Source organism: Hyperolius riggenbachi, chromosome 4 (genome assembly GCF_040937935.1).
Source record: "Hyperolius riggenbachi isolate aHypRig1 chromosome 4, aHypRig1.pri, whole genome shotgun sequence".
In the NCBI taxonomy this organism is placed as follows: Eukaryota; Metazoa; Chordata; class Amphibia; order Anura; family Hyperoliidae; genus Hyperolius; species Hyperolius riggenbachi.
This window is the reverse complement of record NC_090649.1, coordinates 31,561,786-31,575,630: the sequence shown is the minus strand read 5'-3', so window position 1 is coordinate 31,575,630 and position 13,845 is coordinate 31,561,786. Positions and strand designations below refer to the sequence as shown.

The window sequence follows — 13,845 nt, the reverse complement described above, 5'->3', positions numbered from 1 at the left end:
CCAATGAATGTGGCCAGGCAATTTGCATGACAACGTATGCAAATTCCTCTGCAAGCACAAGCTGCAAAACTGACAGAAGCTCTTCTTTCCAGAGTCCTGCAGCATGCAAATCAAAACAATGGTCAAAAAGCTGGCTGCCTGCACAGGCAGCTGAGCAAATCATCACAATGGCCCTCCACAATATAGTATAGACCTTTTTTATATAGACTGCAAAAGCTTTTTCCTTCATACGCAGATCAGGTCACATTGTCCTTTGTACAAGCCTGAGGCCCGAAAGCTCACCTGACAAGCTTTTGTACTGTCCTTGTTAATTAGATCACCTCTATAAGGCATCTTTTCCTAAACTAAATACACTCAGTAAAGGAGGCCATACACTTTGCGACTGAATCTGCCAGAAATCGATGCCGCAGCCGACGACCAATCAAATGATTATTGTCCAAAATCTATTGGTCGATTGTGCTGGATGGGGATGAGCGATGCAGAGTGTTGGCAGCAGAGCTAACTCTCACCTGTCCTCCACCATGCCTCCTACCGTGTCTGGTGTCTCCATGCTGTTGCTCCTTGAGTCTGTCTCCAGAGTTGGGGTGATATTCATCCTTACTTTCCCTAGGATAAGGATGTTGGCAGTATCAACAGAATTATTTGAACTGCAGCATGGTAAAGCTACCACAAGATGCCACTGTCTGTAAAATTATGCAATGATCTCTATGGTATTGTGATTCCCTGCATTCACTCTGTTTCTCTCTGGTCTAAGTAAGCTGCATTTCCTGATGGTGGTGTATGTTTTATTTCTGCATTTTTTTCTTCAGTAAAGAGTTCTGACTTGTTATACTGGGTGCCTGTCGGCGTGTACAGAACACTCTGCTCCATGAAAGGAGGGAATGAGCCCCTTGTTGTTGACAGACATGTGGGCTTTGGAAGAGGAAGGTGAGGATTTCTGAAAATACAAGAAACATTTCTGATGCTGAGACCAGGATGAGCGTAACGTTGGGTATCCTGAATAATGTAGTGCATTCTACTAAATGTCGCGACAGTGCCTCTTTACAGGTTGTTAAAAGTCCTACACCATAGAGCCCCATTAACCCCTTCCCGACCACCTAACACCAATTGGCGGTGGGAGGGTGGCAGTTACAGGACCGCCTAATGCCGATTGGAGTCAGGTCCAGTAGGCAGAGAGCAACATCCCTGCTGAGTTACGGAGTTCTGCTCCATAAACAGCCTGCCAGCCGCAATTGGAGCTGGCAGACAGTAAATAGGAAAAAAAAATGCCCAAAATTATATGTATAGCGCTGTGATCTACCGCAGTGCTGTGTGGGGGACAGCTCTATCACTGAGCTGTCCCCAGGAGAGGCTTACAGTCTTATCCCTCTCATAGGCTGATGCCTATGGGAGGTGGTGCTAGTGGTGGATCTCGGTGGGAGGGATGGAAAATAAGAAAAAAAAAGTCTTATTTATGAAAAAAATAATAGTAATTTTTTTAACTATAAAATTGATTAAAAATAAAAAAAAGACATTGCAGAAACAATCAGATCCCACCAACAGAAAGCTCTGTTGGTGGGAAGAAAAGGGAGTACAATTAATTTGGATGGTAAATTGTATGGCCAGGCGATAAACTGTCAATGCTGCGTAGTGCTGAATTGTAAAAAAAATCGGCTGCCCACTAGGGGAGTGTCAGCGGGGGCGTGGCTAGGATCCTAAGAGATCCAGTGCATTTTTGGGCACTTCAGCTGGAAAATGGGTGTGGCCGTGCACCAGAATGTGGGTGTGGTCATGGGTGGAGCCAAATTTACACAAACTCAACAGCGGTCTAAGTAGACTTGCCCAGCAAAATGTTGGATGAAGCCCCCTCTGTATTAATACAAAAAAACAAAAATGCAGCATATCACATAAATAGGCAGTGTCACTTTAGGCTGCTTACACACCAAGACGTTACAGGCGCACGTTAGTGCGCCTGTAACGCTCCCCCAACGCACAGCAATGTAACACAAGTGGGCTGTTCACACAGCCCACGTTGCGTTACATGTAACGCTGCACGTTCTCCGCAAAGTGCAGCATGCTACGGCGTTGGAGCGGCTATAGCCGCGTTAGACTGTTTGCACATGCGCAGTGGGGGGCAGAGAGGAGGCGGGGAGAGCCAGCTACAGTAGCCGCGCACATGGCTACTTAATATTCACTGCACTGGCGGCCGCTGATTGGCCGGCGGGACCACGTGATGCGGAGTGTCTCGCTCCGCATCACGTGGTCCCGCTGGCCAATCAGCGCCACTCTGGGAGACATTATAGGACTCGAGCCGCCTAACGCGGCTCACTCTACCGTCGGCTTTTGCAGCACCATACGTTGTGTTAGGTGCACGTTATGCGACCTTAACGTGGCACCTAACACAACGTCTTGGTGTGCAAGTAGCCTTAATATAACAAGGCAGAGTTATCTCGCTTCTGTGCTCACTGATCTGGCATTATGCTGGGTGGGCCGTCCTGCCGCCAGGATATCTGGCAGTTTCCCCCATAGCATTCCCTGTCTCACTAGTAAACCCCTTTCCACGCTCCCATGGGCCTCCCATTCAGGCACCACAACTCCCAGCATGCCCCATGAAAGAACCACAGCTCCCTGCATGCCCCCATAAAGGCATCACAGCACCCAGCATGGCACCACAGCACCCAGTATGCCCACATATTGGCACCACAGCACCCAGTATGCCCACATATTGGCACCACAGCACCCAGTATGCCCACATATTGGCACCACAGCACCCAGCATACCCCCGATTGATGCACCACAGCTCCCAGCATGCACGCCATTGAGGCACCACAGCTGACTCTGCCTGGGGGACATCCGGGGACCCCCAGAATAGATCCGGGGCACGTGCCACTGATCTTGGGGCTAGCAGCGCCCCTGAGTGTAAGCCTGTGGTCCTCAATTAATGCATGCCATGCACTGATGAAGATCAACCAATCCCAAACAGTCTGTTTGCATGCTGGATTATTGTGGTTCTGTGATATTAACAAACTGACACATCATTGCATTCCAACGGTTAAGGAGGGGTGGCTAGCATACAGGGACAACAAAAGATAATTAGCCTATTCAGCAGTGATGCATTGTGGGAGACCTCAGAGGTCACGCCAACCTGAATAATCACAAATACCTGCTGTTTTAACAAGGCAAACTTTTGTTTTGCATAACATTTTAGTAAGAGGGCTATTTGGTCTCTATCAGTTCTGGTTCACCATGAGCTTGTTGGGCAATCTGTGAGGGCTGGTTCTCACTGGAGCAATTCTTCCCTATGGATACATTCTCACTGCAGCGGTTTGCATTTTTGAATAATCGCAAACGCCCTGCATGCAGCATTTTGGGGGCAATTGCGCAGTGATTCTCGTTCTATTGAACGGGAATCACAAGCGCAAAAAATCGCAAGAGTTTGCCCGCAAACTGCAATCGCGGGCAAAGCGTCGAGTGTGAACCGGCCCTAACTTTACAGGTTGCAGCAGTGTGATACTTTTTATCTTTCTGGTCTTACAATCCAAATATCACAGGTCAATACATGAAGGGACATCCACAAAGGATATGTCTGTAGACAGTCAGCAGAGCCAGGCATTACTGCAAGTCAATTTATTCATTACAAATCATTTTTACAGCAGTGTATAAAATAATGCATGGATATCTCTATACAGTATAGAAGCAAATGACACATGAAGCAGGAATCTACAGCAACGCTGGAGGTGGACTGAAGAATAAGAACATCTCTAACCCAAAGAGCTTGCACTCTAGACAGCTCCACCAAAGCAAAGCATGCAGCTGCCAGGACTTTTTGGTGGGCGCTAGTCGGATCATATACTGTCCCTTGCCGCCACCCTACCCCACTCCTGCGTCCCTGCAGTTTCATTCTTGTTGTGTAAGAAATAAATGCCTGTAACCCCGAGGTCATGATGCTCCGCCTCCTGCTCCATGCTTCTCATCACATAGCACAGAGCGGCTCTTTACAGGAGTGCCTCTCCGGCAAGGGACTGTTAGTCTGACAAGCTCAATGCAGATTCGGGGGGTCATGGTGCGGCCGGGAGGGGGGGGACAGAGAGCCGCGTGGAGGGGACACAGAGGCATGGCATACAGTAGGGTACAGGCCTCTATGCCCCATTCCTCCCCCCCCCCCCCCCCAACACGCAGCTTCGGGTACAATGTAACTACTTCAGCCTACAGTGTTGTTTCACCTTATGCATCTGAGCAACTTCAACCTCCCATTCATTCACCAATAATTTTATCACTACTTATCACACTGAAATGATCTATATATTATTGTTTTTTCCACCAGCATTTAGGCTTTCTTTGGGTGGTACATTTTTGCTAAGAATTATTTTATTCTAAATCTATTTTAACAGGAAGATTAAGAAAAAAAATTACAAAAATTCATTATTTCTCAGTTTTTGGCCATTATAGTTTGAAATTAATACATGCTGCCATTATGTATTTTATTTGCCCATTTGTCCCGGTTATTACACCGTTTAAATTATGTCCCTATCACAATGTATGGCGCCGAAATTTTATTTGAAAATAAAGGTGCATTTTTTTCAATTTGCGTCCATCACTATTTACAAGCTTATAATTTAAAACATTATAGTAATATACTCTCTTGACATGCATATTCAAAAAGTTCAGACCCTTAGGTAACTATTTATGTTGTTTTTTTTATTGTACTTTTTTTTTTTAAAATGTTATTTGGGTAATTGTTGTTGTGGGAGGTAAACAGTTAATTTTAAATGTAATAGTATGTGTTTATTTAACAAAAAAAATGAATGTGGGTGTAGTTTTACTATTTGGCCACAAGATGGCCACAGTCAAAAAGTCCTAGAAGCGAACACTCTTGCTTCCAGGAAGCATTAGGAGGATGGGAAACTTTTTTTTCTGCAGAAAGACTGCCGCCTCTGATAAGAGGCTGTTGGTTTTTTTTGCCGGGACTTAGATCAATGAATGGGAACTATATTCCAATGGGAACTATATTCCCATTCATTGATCTGGGGGCTAACGGAGGGAGGCGGCGCAGCGGCAGCAGGGCAATCTATCTGGAGGGATATATCTATCCAGATAAACTTAAGTGGTTAAACAATACCAGTTGCCTGGCTATCCTCTGATCCTCTGTCTTCAATTCTTTTAGCTATAGACCCTGAAGCATAGCTCCCAACTGTCCCTCTTTTGGAGGGACAGTCCCTCTTTCCTCCTCATTTCAGGACTTTGTCCCTTTTTCTATGTAAATATATTTATATTTCTCTACTAAAAATGTTTGACTCTAAACTTTATTCCCATCCTTTAAATTGCTATATTACTAATATTAAAATTAATATGAAGGAAAATGCACCAGGATAGAAAGGACCAGTGTGATTTGAATTATAAAGCAACATATTTTTCTTATGAAATCTTTAGGGTATGCGTGACCAGGGTGTGATGGGAGCGTGGTCAGGAGTGTGGCTTAAGTGTCCCTTTTTCTTATCCCAAAAAGTTGGGAGGTATGCCTGAAGCAGATCAGGTGGTGCTCTCATCATGGACTAATCTGATGACTACTGCTCGAGTAAAGACTCAGGATGGGTTCATGAGATGCGCATGAGCGAGCCGCCCATCTTCAGGAGCACTCGGGGTTCCCGGAACTGTCCCCAGGCTCACAGTGGCAGCGTACCTCTACCGGGGGACTGGGAGGGGACAGCGAGGGCTTAATAGGATCCAGAGGTAAGTATCAGGCTTTCTTTCTTATGCTTCAGATTTTATTTAATATTAGGCCTGAGACACACTGCAGTGCGCTTTTCTGACCGTCAGCGTTGCGTTTTTTTAAGAAAAAATGCTCCCACCATTGCCTTTCAGAAAAATCATCGCAAAAACCGTGGCAAAATCACGACCATGATCCTTTAAAAAATTGCTGTAATTTTACCGCAATTTTAATGCAAGTCAATGGGAGCTTTTTTTAAAGAAAGGCAGACCAGAGCTGGCAGTCAGCAAAGCGCTCTGCAGTGTGTCTCAGGCCTTAAAGTGTATCTGAGATCACAGGAAAGAAGACATGTATACATGCCTAAAACACACAGCCTTTATATATTTTATCGTATACTACCCCTCCTCTTGTTTCCCCCCATTCCCTTTAGATTGTAAGCTTGCAAGGGCAGGGCTCTCTCCCCCTTTTGTGTCTTGGAAATCATTATACATTTTATTCATCATGTTACTTTTATCACTGTCATTACCAATTCTGTATTTTGTATTTTATATCATTTTTGTATTTTGTCACTAATTATGTATCTTGTATATTGGTGTACACCATTGTCTGTATTATGTACCCCATGTTTGTTTCTTACTTTGTACAGCGCCACGGAATATGTTGGCGCTTTATAAATCAATAATAATAATAATAATACCTGTCTGGGGCTTCCTCCAGCCCCCTTCAGGCTGATCGCTCCCTCGCTGTCCTCCTCCACTGCATGGATCATCTGCTATGGCTCCTGGAAATTCGGCCAGTCAGTTACAGTCAGAGCAGGCGCAGTCCGGCCGCTCGCGCTCCCTATCCCCCTCCCGGCAACAGGAACAGGATGGGGGGGCGCACAGCCGGGCCAGGCATGCACATTATTCCCCCACTGGCTGAATTTCCGGGAGCCAGGAGGCGTGAGTGGTTAGCAAGGGACCCATTAGCCTGAAGAGGGCTGGAGGAAGCTACAGGCACGTATACATTTTATTTTTCCCTTTGATCTCAGGTACACATTAAGGTGCACCACTTCAGGTACGCATTAAGAATGCAAAAAGCAGGGCTGTCATTCCAGTTCTGGTCCGGGTCCGAGCCACCAAACGGCAACAAGCATACAGGATAGGACTTCAGTTGTCAGACATTGCTGCTGCATGCTTGTTCCCAGCCAAGCAAAAAAATGAGTATAATACAGTATAGGGCATAGAAATGTCTACATTATGATTGCAGAGCAGAGAGCGAAGGTCCACGTTCCGGTAAGTGCGCAGCAGAATCCATTCCCTCATCCACTTCCTGTGGCTCGGGTGAGAGGATCCAGGATATCCGATGTTCACAAGAACTTCCAGCAGAGCAGCGGCAGGAGGAGCCCCACCAGTGCTGATGACCTGGAGAAACCTGAGGCAGAACACAAGTCATCAGTCAGTGCAGGAAGCTAGCAGTACAAAAGATGGCGCTGGAGACTTCAGGAAGTTTGTTCTCTCAAGCTTGGGGGCGTGTTTATAAATAGTTTATAAAAATCAGGTGGGGATCAACAGACAAACAGATGGGTAGATTCTAGTGTCAGGCAGTACATGGCAAGCTATAGGTGGCAAGTACTGACAGGTAGTAGATGACAAGTAGTAGTAAATAGTGGGTAACAAGTAGTAGCTGCCCACTCCTAACACTAATGTTAGGCATCCTGGTGCACCCCTAGATATTAGTATTAGATAGGCAGATGTGTCCACTAATTAGCAGCATTGGGTAGTTTTCTGAACCCACCAATTAGCAATTCTGAGAGCCCTCAAAAAGTATCATCAGAGTGTCCCTTCAGCAATTAGGTAGCCAGAGGTGTCCCCTCAATCCCCCTAAAAGGCAGCCAAATGTGTCCCCAGTATTAAGCTGCCAGATGTCCCTCCCATGCAGAGTCTAAGCAGAGCTAAGCAGTGGTAACTCACCTCTCCAGGCTCCAGTGATGGGACTACTACCTTCCCTTCCTCTTTTAGAGTCCTAGTCTCTATGGCTCCTGCCACATCTCTTATCTAACCCACCGATAAGTGACAGCTGGTCATGTAATAACAGTTGCTTCTGGTGCCATGGAGACCAGGAGGCTGAAGAGGAAGGAAAGTAATTGGGTTGCTGTAGCCTGGAGAGGTACCGCTCCACTCTCACTCTGCACTGGAGGTCTCATGGAGGCCCACGGTATGGCCCCCTTATCGCTGGACGGTCCGACAAAGCTCAAAGCAGCTGCCTAGTTCCCTTGTGGGTAATCTGTACATAGGCTCAGCGCTGTGTCCACCACTAAGCAATTTATTATCAGCACTTTATTAAAGGCTGATATAGGCCTAAAATACTGTGAACTTAAAGAAAACCTGTAACTAAAAACAGTTCCCCCGGGGGGTACTCACCTCGGGTGGGGGAAGCCTCCGGATCCTATCGAGGCTTCCCCCGTCCTCCTGTGTCCCACGGCGGTCTCGCTGTGTCCCTCCGAAAAAACGGGGATGTAAATATTTACCTTCCCGGTTCCAGCGCAGGCACAGTATCGGGCCTCCACTCGGAGATGGTCGGAAATAGCCGATCACTGTCAGTCCGCTCTACTGCGCAGGCGCAAGTCTCCTGCGCTTCCGTAGTAGAGTGGACCCGACGGAGATCGACTATTTCCGCCTATCTCCGTGCTGAGAGCCGCAACAGCGCCCCCGCTGGAGCCAGGGAAGGTAAATAAATCAGCACTTGTCAGGCTTGTCGAGCGAGGATTGCGGGACGCTTCGGGGGAGCCAGCTCTGAATTGACTGCAGCTACCGGGATGGGGGAAGCCTCATTCAGACCCTGAGGCTTCCCCCTCTCGAGGTAAGTATCCCCCAGGGGAACTTCTTTTTGTTACAGAGTCTCTTTAACCACTTGCCGACCGCACGCTTATACCGTGCGTCGGCAAAGTGGCAGCTGCAGGACCAGCGACGCAGTATTGCGTCGCCAGCTGCAGGCTGATTAATCAGGAAGCAGCCGCTCGTGCGAGCGGCTGCTTCCTGTCAATTCACGGCGGGGGGCTCCGTGAATAGCCTGCGGGCCGCCGATGGCGGCTCGCAGGCTAAATGTAAACACAAGCGGAAATAATCCGCTTTGTTTACATTGTACGGCGCTGCTGCGCAGCAGCGCCGTAAGGCAGATCGGCGATCCCCGGCCAATCAGCGGCCGGGGATCGCCGCCATGTGACAGGAGACAGCCTGTCACTGGCTGCACAGGACGGATAGCGTCCTGTGCAGCCCGGATCTCCAGGGGGGCCAGGTAGGAGAGGGAGGGGGAGGATTTCGCCGCGGAGGGGGGCTTTGAGGTGCCCCCCCCCGCAACACCCGGCAGGCAGGAGCGATCAGACCCCCCCAGCACATCATCCCCCTAGTGGGGAAAAAAGGGGGGCGATCTGGTCGCTCTGCCTGCACGCTGATCTGTGCTGGGGGCTGCAGAGCCCACCCAGCACAGATCAGCTAAAACAGCGCTGGTCCTTAAGGGGGGGTAAAGGGTGGGTCCTCAAGTGGTTAAGTACGGTGACCATACGTCCCACTTTACCCGGGACGCGTCCCGCCTTCTGGGTCCGCTGTCCCAGGCTGCATGAGGTCCCGGGAAACGTCCCGCTTTTAGCCGTGGGACGTTCCGACCTCGGGACTCTGGCCACCATACTATTGAATGAACTGGCCGCAGCGTCTAATAGACGCTGCGCCAGTTCATAGCCTGCAGCCCGCTCCAGCCTCCATATTCTCCAGCAGGCAGAGCAGGGCTACGGGAAGATGGCTGCCGAAGCCCTGTACTGGAGACTATTTGTGTCTCCAGTACAGGGCTTTGGGCACCATCTTTCCGTAGCCCTGCTATTCCATTCCAGCTCGGGAGATTGGAGGAGCAAGATCTACGGGGGAGCTGCGCGCCAGAGGCCGGCCAGGAGAGAAGACTTCTGTCAGGTGAGTAAATTCTTTTTTTTCCAGGTGAAATACTGCCCAAATTTAGCTATTTTCTGCTAAAATGTTGCCCCCATCGCGTTTATTTTGTGCTGAAATGTTGCCCACATTGCGTTTATTTTGTGCTAACATGTTGCCCATTGCGTTTATTTTGTGCTGAAATGTTGCCCACATTGCATTTATTTTGTGCTGAAATGTTGCTCACATTGCATATATTTTGTGCTGACATGTTGCCCACATTGCGTTTATTTTCTGGTGTCTGGGGTAACTGTTGCTGCATTTATTATTTAATGGTCATAGTTGGCAATGTTTGCTGCTTTGGGGTTACGGTATACTATTAAATAGCATCACACAGTTTCTGCACACCCATGATGCGAATCCTCGTTTGACCACATCATGGCGTAAACACTGCTTTCTTATGCCTCGCTGCTACATCATTGCGTTAGCTCCGCCCATACAATGTCATGGCCATGCCCATTTTCAGGCGCGGCCCCCCCCCCCCCAATTTTCACCGTGGCGCCCCCCATTTTTCACCGCAGCGCCCCCATTTTCGGCACGGCGCCCCCCCCCCCCCTCCCCATCCCAGGTTGACCCTACAAAAATCTGGTCACTCTACTTTAAGCTATCTCACTACCGAATATGTTTGTGCAGGTAATAGATACTACTCACACTTTGCCAACACAGGCTTGACCCAAACGCACATAGGGTTAATATGTTTAAACCACTTCGCTATATGGCAGTTAATATTTTATTCAGTTGCACTGCCTCAGCGATTAACATTGGGATTAGGTTGTATTCTGTTTATTGTACTAGTGATTCATACTGTAGCACATATCCACATGTGGTTGAATTGGTGAGTGTTTCTGCAGGGGTCTTTGCTGATCCCCCCCATCAGCAAAGACCCCTGCAGAAACACTCACCAATTCAACCACATGTGGATATGTGCTACAGTATGAATCACTAGTACAATAAACAGAATACAACCTAATCCCAATGTTAATCGCTGAGGCAGTGCAACTGAATAAAATATTAACTGCCATATAGCGAAGTGGTTTAAACATATTAACCCTATGTGCGTTTGGGTCACTCTACTTTAAGCTGCAATATACTAATACGATAAAAGGAAAAATGTCATTAAATGGGAAGGATGGATAAGGTACGCCCAAAAATTGAGTGGGGACAGGTTAGCCAGATCAATACAAATAGATAAGATGTCTGTATCATGGTACACTATAGACCAGAACATAGGAACAGCGGATATTAAAAATAAATTATGAGAATTGTTGCACTATGGAAATAAATGTTCTAATTATAAAAAGGAAAAAATTCTGTTGCATTTTAGAGTTCCAGATGTTCAAAATATTCTTATAATAATATTATTTGGAGGATTTGCCTACACGCTTTACTATTGGACTGGAAGTACCAGCGTGGCATCATTGCTGGAGCTTCCGGCATCCACAAGAGTAAAACTGAGAGTTTTGGGGGAGGGGTTCAGTTTTGAGAGTGTGCTTTGGTTTTGGGGGAGTAGCTCAGTTTTCAGGGGGTGGTTCAGTTTTGGGGGAGTGGTTCAGTTTTGGGGGAGTGGTTCAGTTTTAAACGTGTGGTTCGGTTTTGGGGAATGGTTCAGTTTTGAGAGTGTGGTTCGGCTTTGGAGGAGTGGTTCCATTTTGGGGGAGTGTTTTCATTTTGGGGGAGTGGTTCAGTTTTGGGGGAGTGATTGCCACTTTAGTGTTAGTTGGGGGAAGGGGGGGCTGGGGGGGAGGGGGCAAACAACTTATAAAACATAAATAAACTTTAATGATCCATAAAAACTGATTTATACTTACCCGCACTTGCTCCATTGCTGCTCAAGTCATCTAAAAACAAACAAAAAAACACACAAACTGTATGAGACATGGGAAATATCGCTACAGGCACCATTGTAACATGATTTATTTGATGAAGTCTAAATCTGGGTACAGATGATTTGTGAAAAGATGTTTTTCAGGATGGGCTTTATGTGACGGTCACAATATGGCCCACATGCAGTTCACTTTTTCTCCAGGGTTTTCTCCTGTTGAAATGTTCACACCTTAAAAAAGCGGAACTGTAGATACATTTTAAACACACTGTTTCACTTACCTGGGGCCTCTGCAAGCCCCCAGCAGCCGTCCTGTCCTGCGCCGGTCCTCCACGAACCTCCGTTCTCCCGACTCCGCTCCGTTCCTCGACTTGTAAGTCGAGGCCAGCGCAGCCCTGCCACGCGTATCTTTGCATCGCGTTCCCCTCTGCAATAGAGGGGAACGTGAAGAAAGGATACGCGTGGCCAGAGCCACGCAGGCGCAGTGGCCCGGCGGCGAAACTGAAAGTAGCTGATGGCGGGAGAACGGCAGCTCAGGCAGGACCGGCGCGGGACAGGACGGCTGCTGGGGGCTTGCAGAAGCACACTAGTGTGTCTCAATTGCCAATTGTCCTGATGTAACAACTATTGGAGTAAAGCCTGCAAACAACGGCTGGTGCCCACGTGCAATTCTTTCTGAACACATTGTATTGCAAGCTCTTATGTGGAGGCCACAGTTGATACGCAGAGCACAATAGCAGTGTGGAGGTCTACCCCAAGTGTGGAGGTCCCTTTTTCCTGATTTATACAACAGAGACATTCCACATTGCTCTGATGTTACCACAAAGGTTTTTGTCAATGGGCTTCAGTAATTTACTGAACTTTTACCGCACCTGTGAAAATTTTAAACGTCTAAAAAAATTCTAAAATATCTAAAAAAAAAATTAGCACAGCCTTTTATGAATCAACCCCTATGTCAAAAGAAATTGTTTGAGGAAGGATTCAATGATGGCAGAGCAGGTCTGTACTTTTCAGTGTGATCTTCCGTGCAGTGACTTCATCGCCCAGCAGGTGGTGCTATCAGTTCACCTGACACTTTCCTCCTGCTACACACCGCCACACCACTACTTTCCTTGCTTCTCTTTTCTCCAGCTTTTTACTTTTCTCCTGGCAATATAAATGGCCCGGAAACACAGGCAAACAAGCAGTGCATATGTGTATAACGATAAAGCACCTAAAAAGCAATAGTGCCGCCTCTGGCTTCCTGTCCCTGGAAACTGCTGCATATCGGTGGGTTACAGAGGTTTACTTACTGCCGTATAATTCCATGGTCAGCTTTGCAACCTGTGAAGTGGTGGTATCTGACCTCACCAATCCCCGTGATTGGCAATTCTGCAAGAAAGCAAAGATGCAGGACGTTAGAGGAACAAAATTGTGCAGATATCCGAAACTACCTCACTGACTTGTATTACTTTATCTATTTACTAGTTGACCTAAGCCTGTTTAAAAACGGGCTCTAGGTCTCTTCACGCCGCCGCCAGTCACTGCGCGGGCGCACCAGACCGCTGCGCATGCACATATGTCCGCCCGCTCGGCTGTCCCGCCCGACCACTCTGCGTCCTGTGTCAATGGCTCAGTGCTTGGCATGTGCTGTAGCGCAAAGCACTGACACACGGACAGACGCAGGGACACTTGCAAATTATCAATAAACAAGAAATACGTCCTTGGCCCATATGCAATTCACTTTTTCACCTGAGTTTTCTCCTAGGAGATAATGGGCCTGATTCACAAAGCGGTGCTAACAGTTAGCACCCTGGTGAAAAGCCCTTTATCACGCCTGTAAGGCTTGGTGGTGTATTCTCCACAGTCAGCATGCAACGCATGAGCTGACGTGGAGGAGGTACACACAGTAGCACAAGGAAACAGGCTATCCCTAGTATAGTGGAGGGGAGGACTGACTCCAAAAGGAGATTGTGGCGCACAGAGCCGGTGCAGATCAGACAGCCACAAACAATGCTTTCGCTATAACGTCTCAGCGCAAAGTAGCGCTGAGCGCATAAACCAGAACTGAGGAGATCAGGACAGGTAGACAGAATGAACGCTTGCTAGCTAGCCGCTACTTAGTGACAGCAAGCGTCCACAACAAGACAGACTGGAATGAGGCAGCCAATGCGTTTGCAGCGATGGCGTGCCTCACAAAGACAGGACAGGATAGTCAGGAAATAGCAGGATCAAGATAGATGAACGCAATCCACAAATGGTAACAGAACAGGATTCAGAAGGATTCGTTATCTCTTCGCAGAGATGAACGCAATCCACAAACGGTAACAGGAGCAGGGTAACTACCTCAGCACGGGTGATCACGGTACGCGCAACCTACCAAAACGTGCTGGAAGCTGACT

The 13,845-nt window shown here is 47.7% G+C and overlaps 1 protein-coding gene across 1 annotated transcript in view; it reads right to left on the bottom strand.

Moving 5' to 3' along the window:
• Positions 1 to 505: 505 nt before the first annotated feature.
• Positions 506 to 13,845, bottom strand: part of LOC137504604 (uromodulin-like) — a 36,530-nt gene continuing 23,190 nt past the window's right edge. Inside the window, exons 4-6 of the mRNA XM_068233187.1 lie at positions 12,757 to 12,835; positions 11,451 to 11,480; positions 506 to 606 (exon numbers count right to left, since the gene is read on the bottom strand). Of these exons, the coding sequence (XP_068089288.1) occupies positions 506 to 606; positions 11,451 to 11,480; positions 12,757 to 12,835 (210 nt within the window). The remainder of the gene's footprint in view (positions 607 to 11,450; positions 11,481 to 12,756; positions 12,836 to 13,845) is intronic.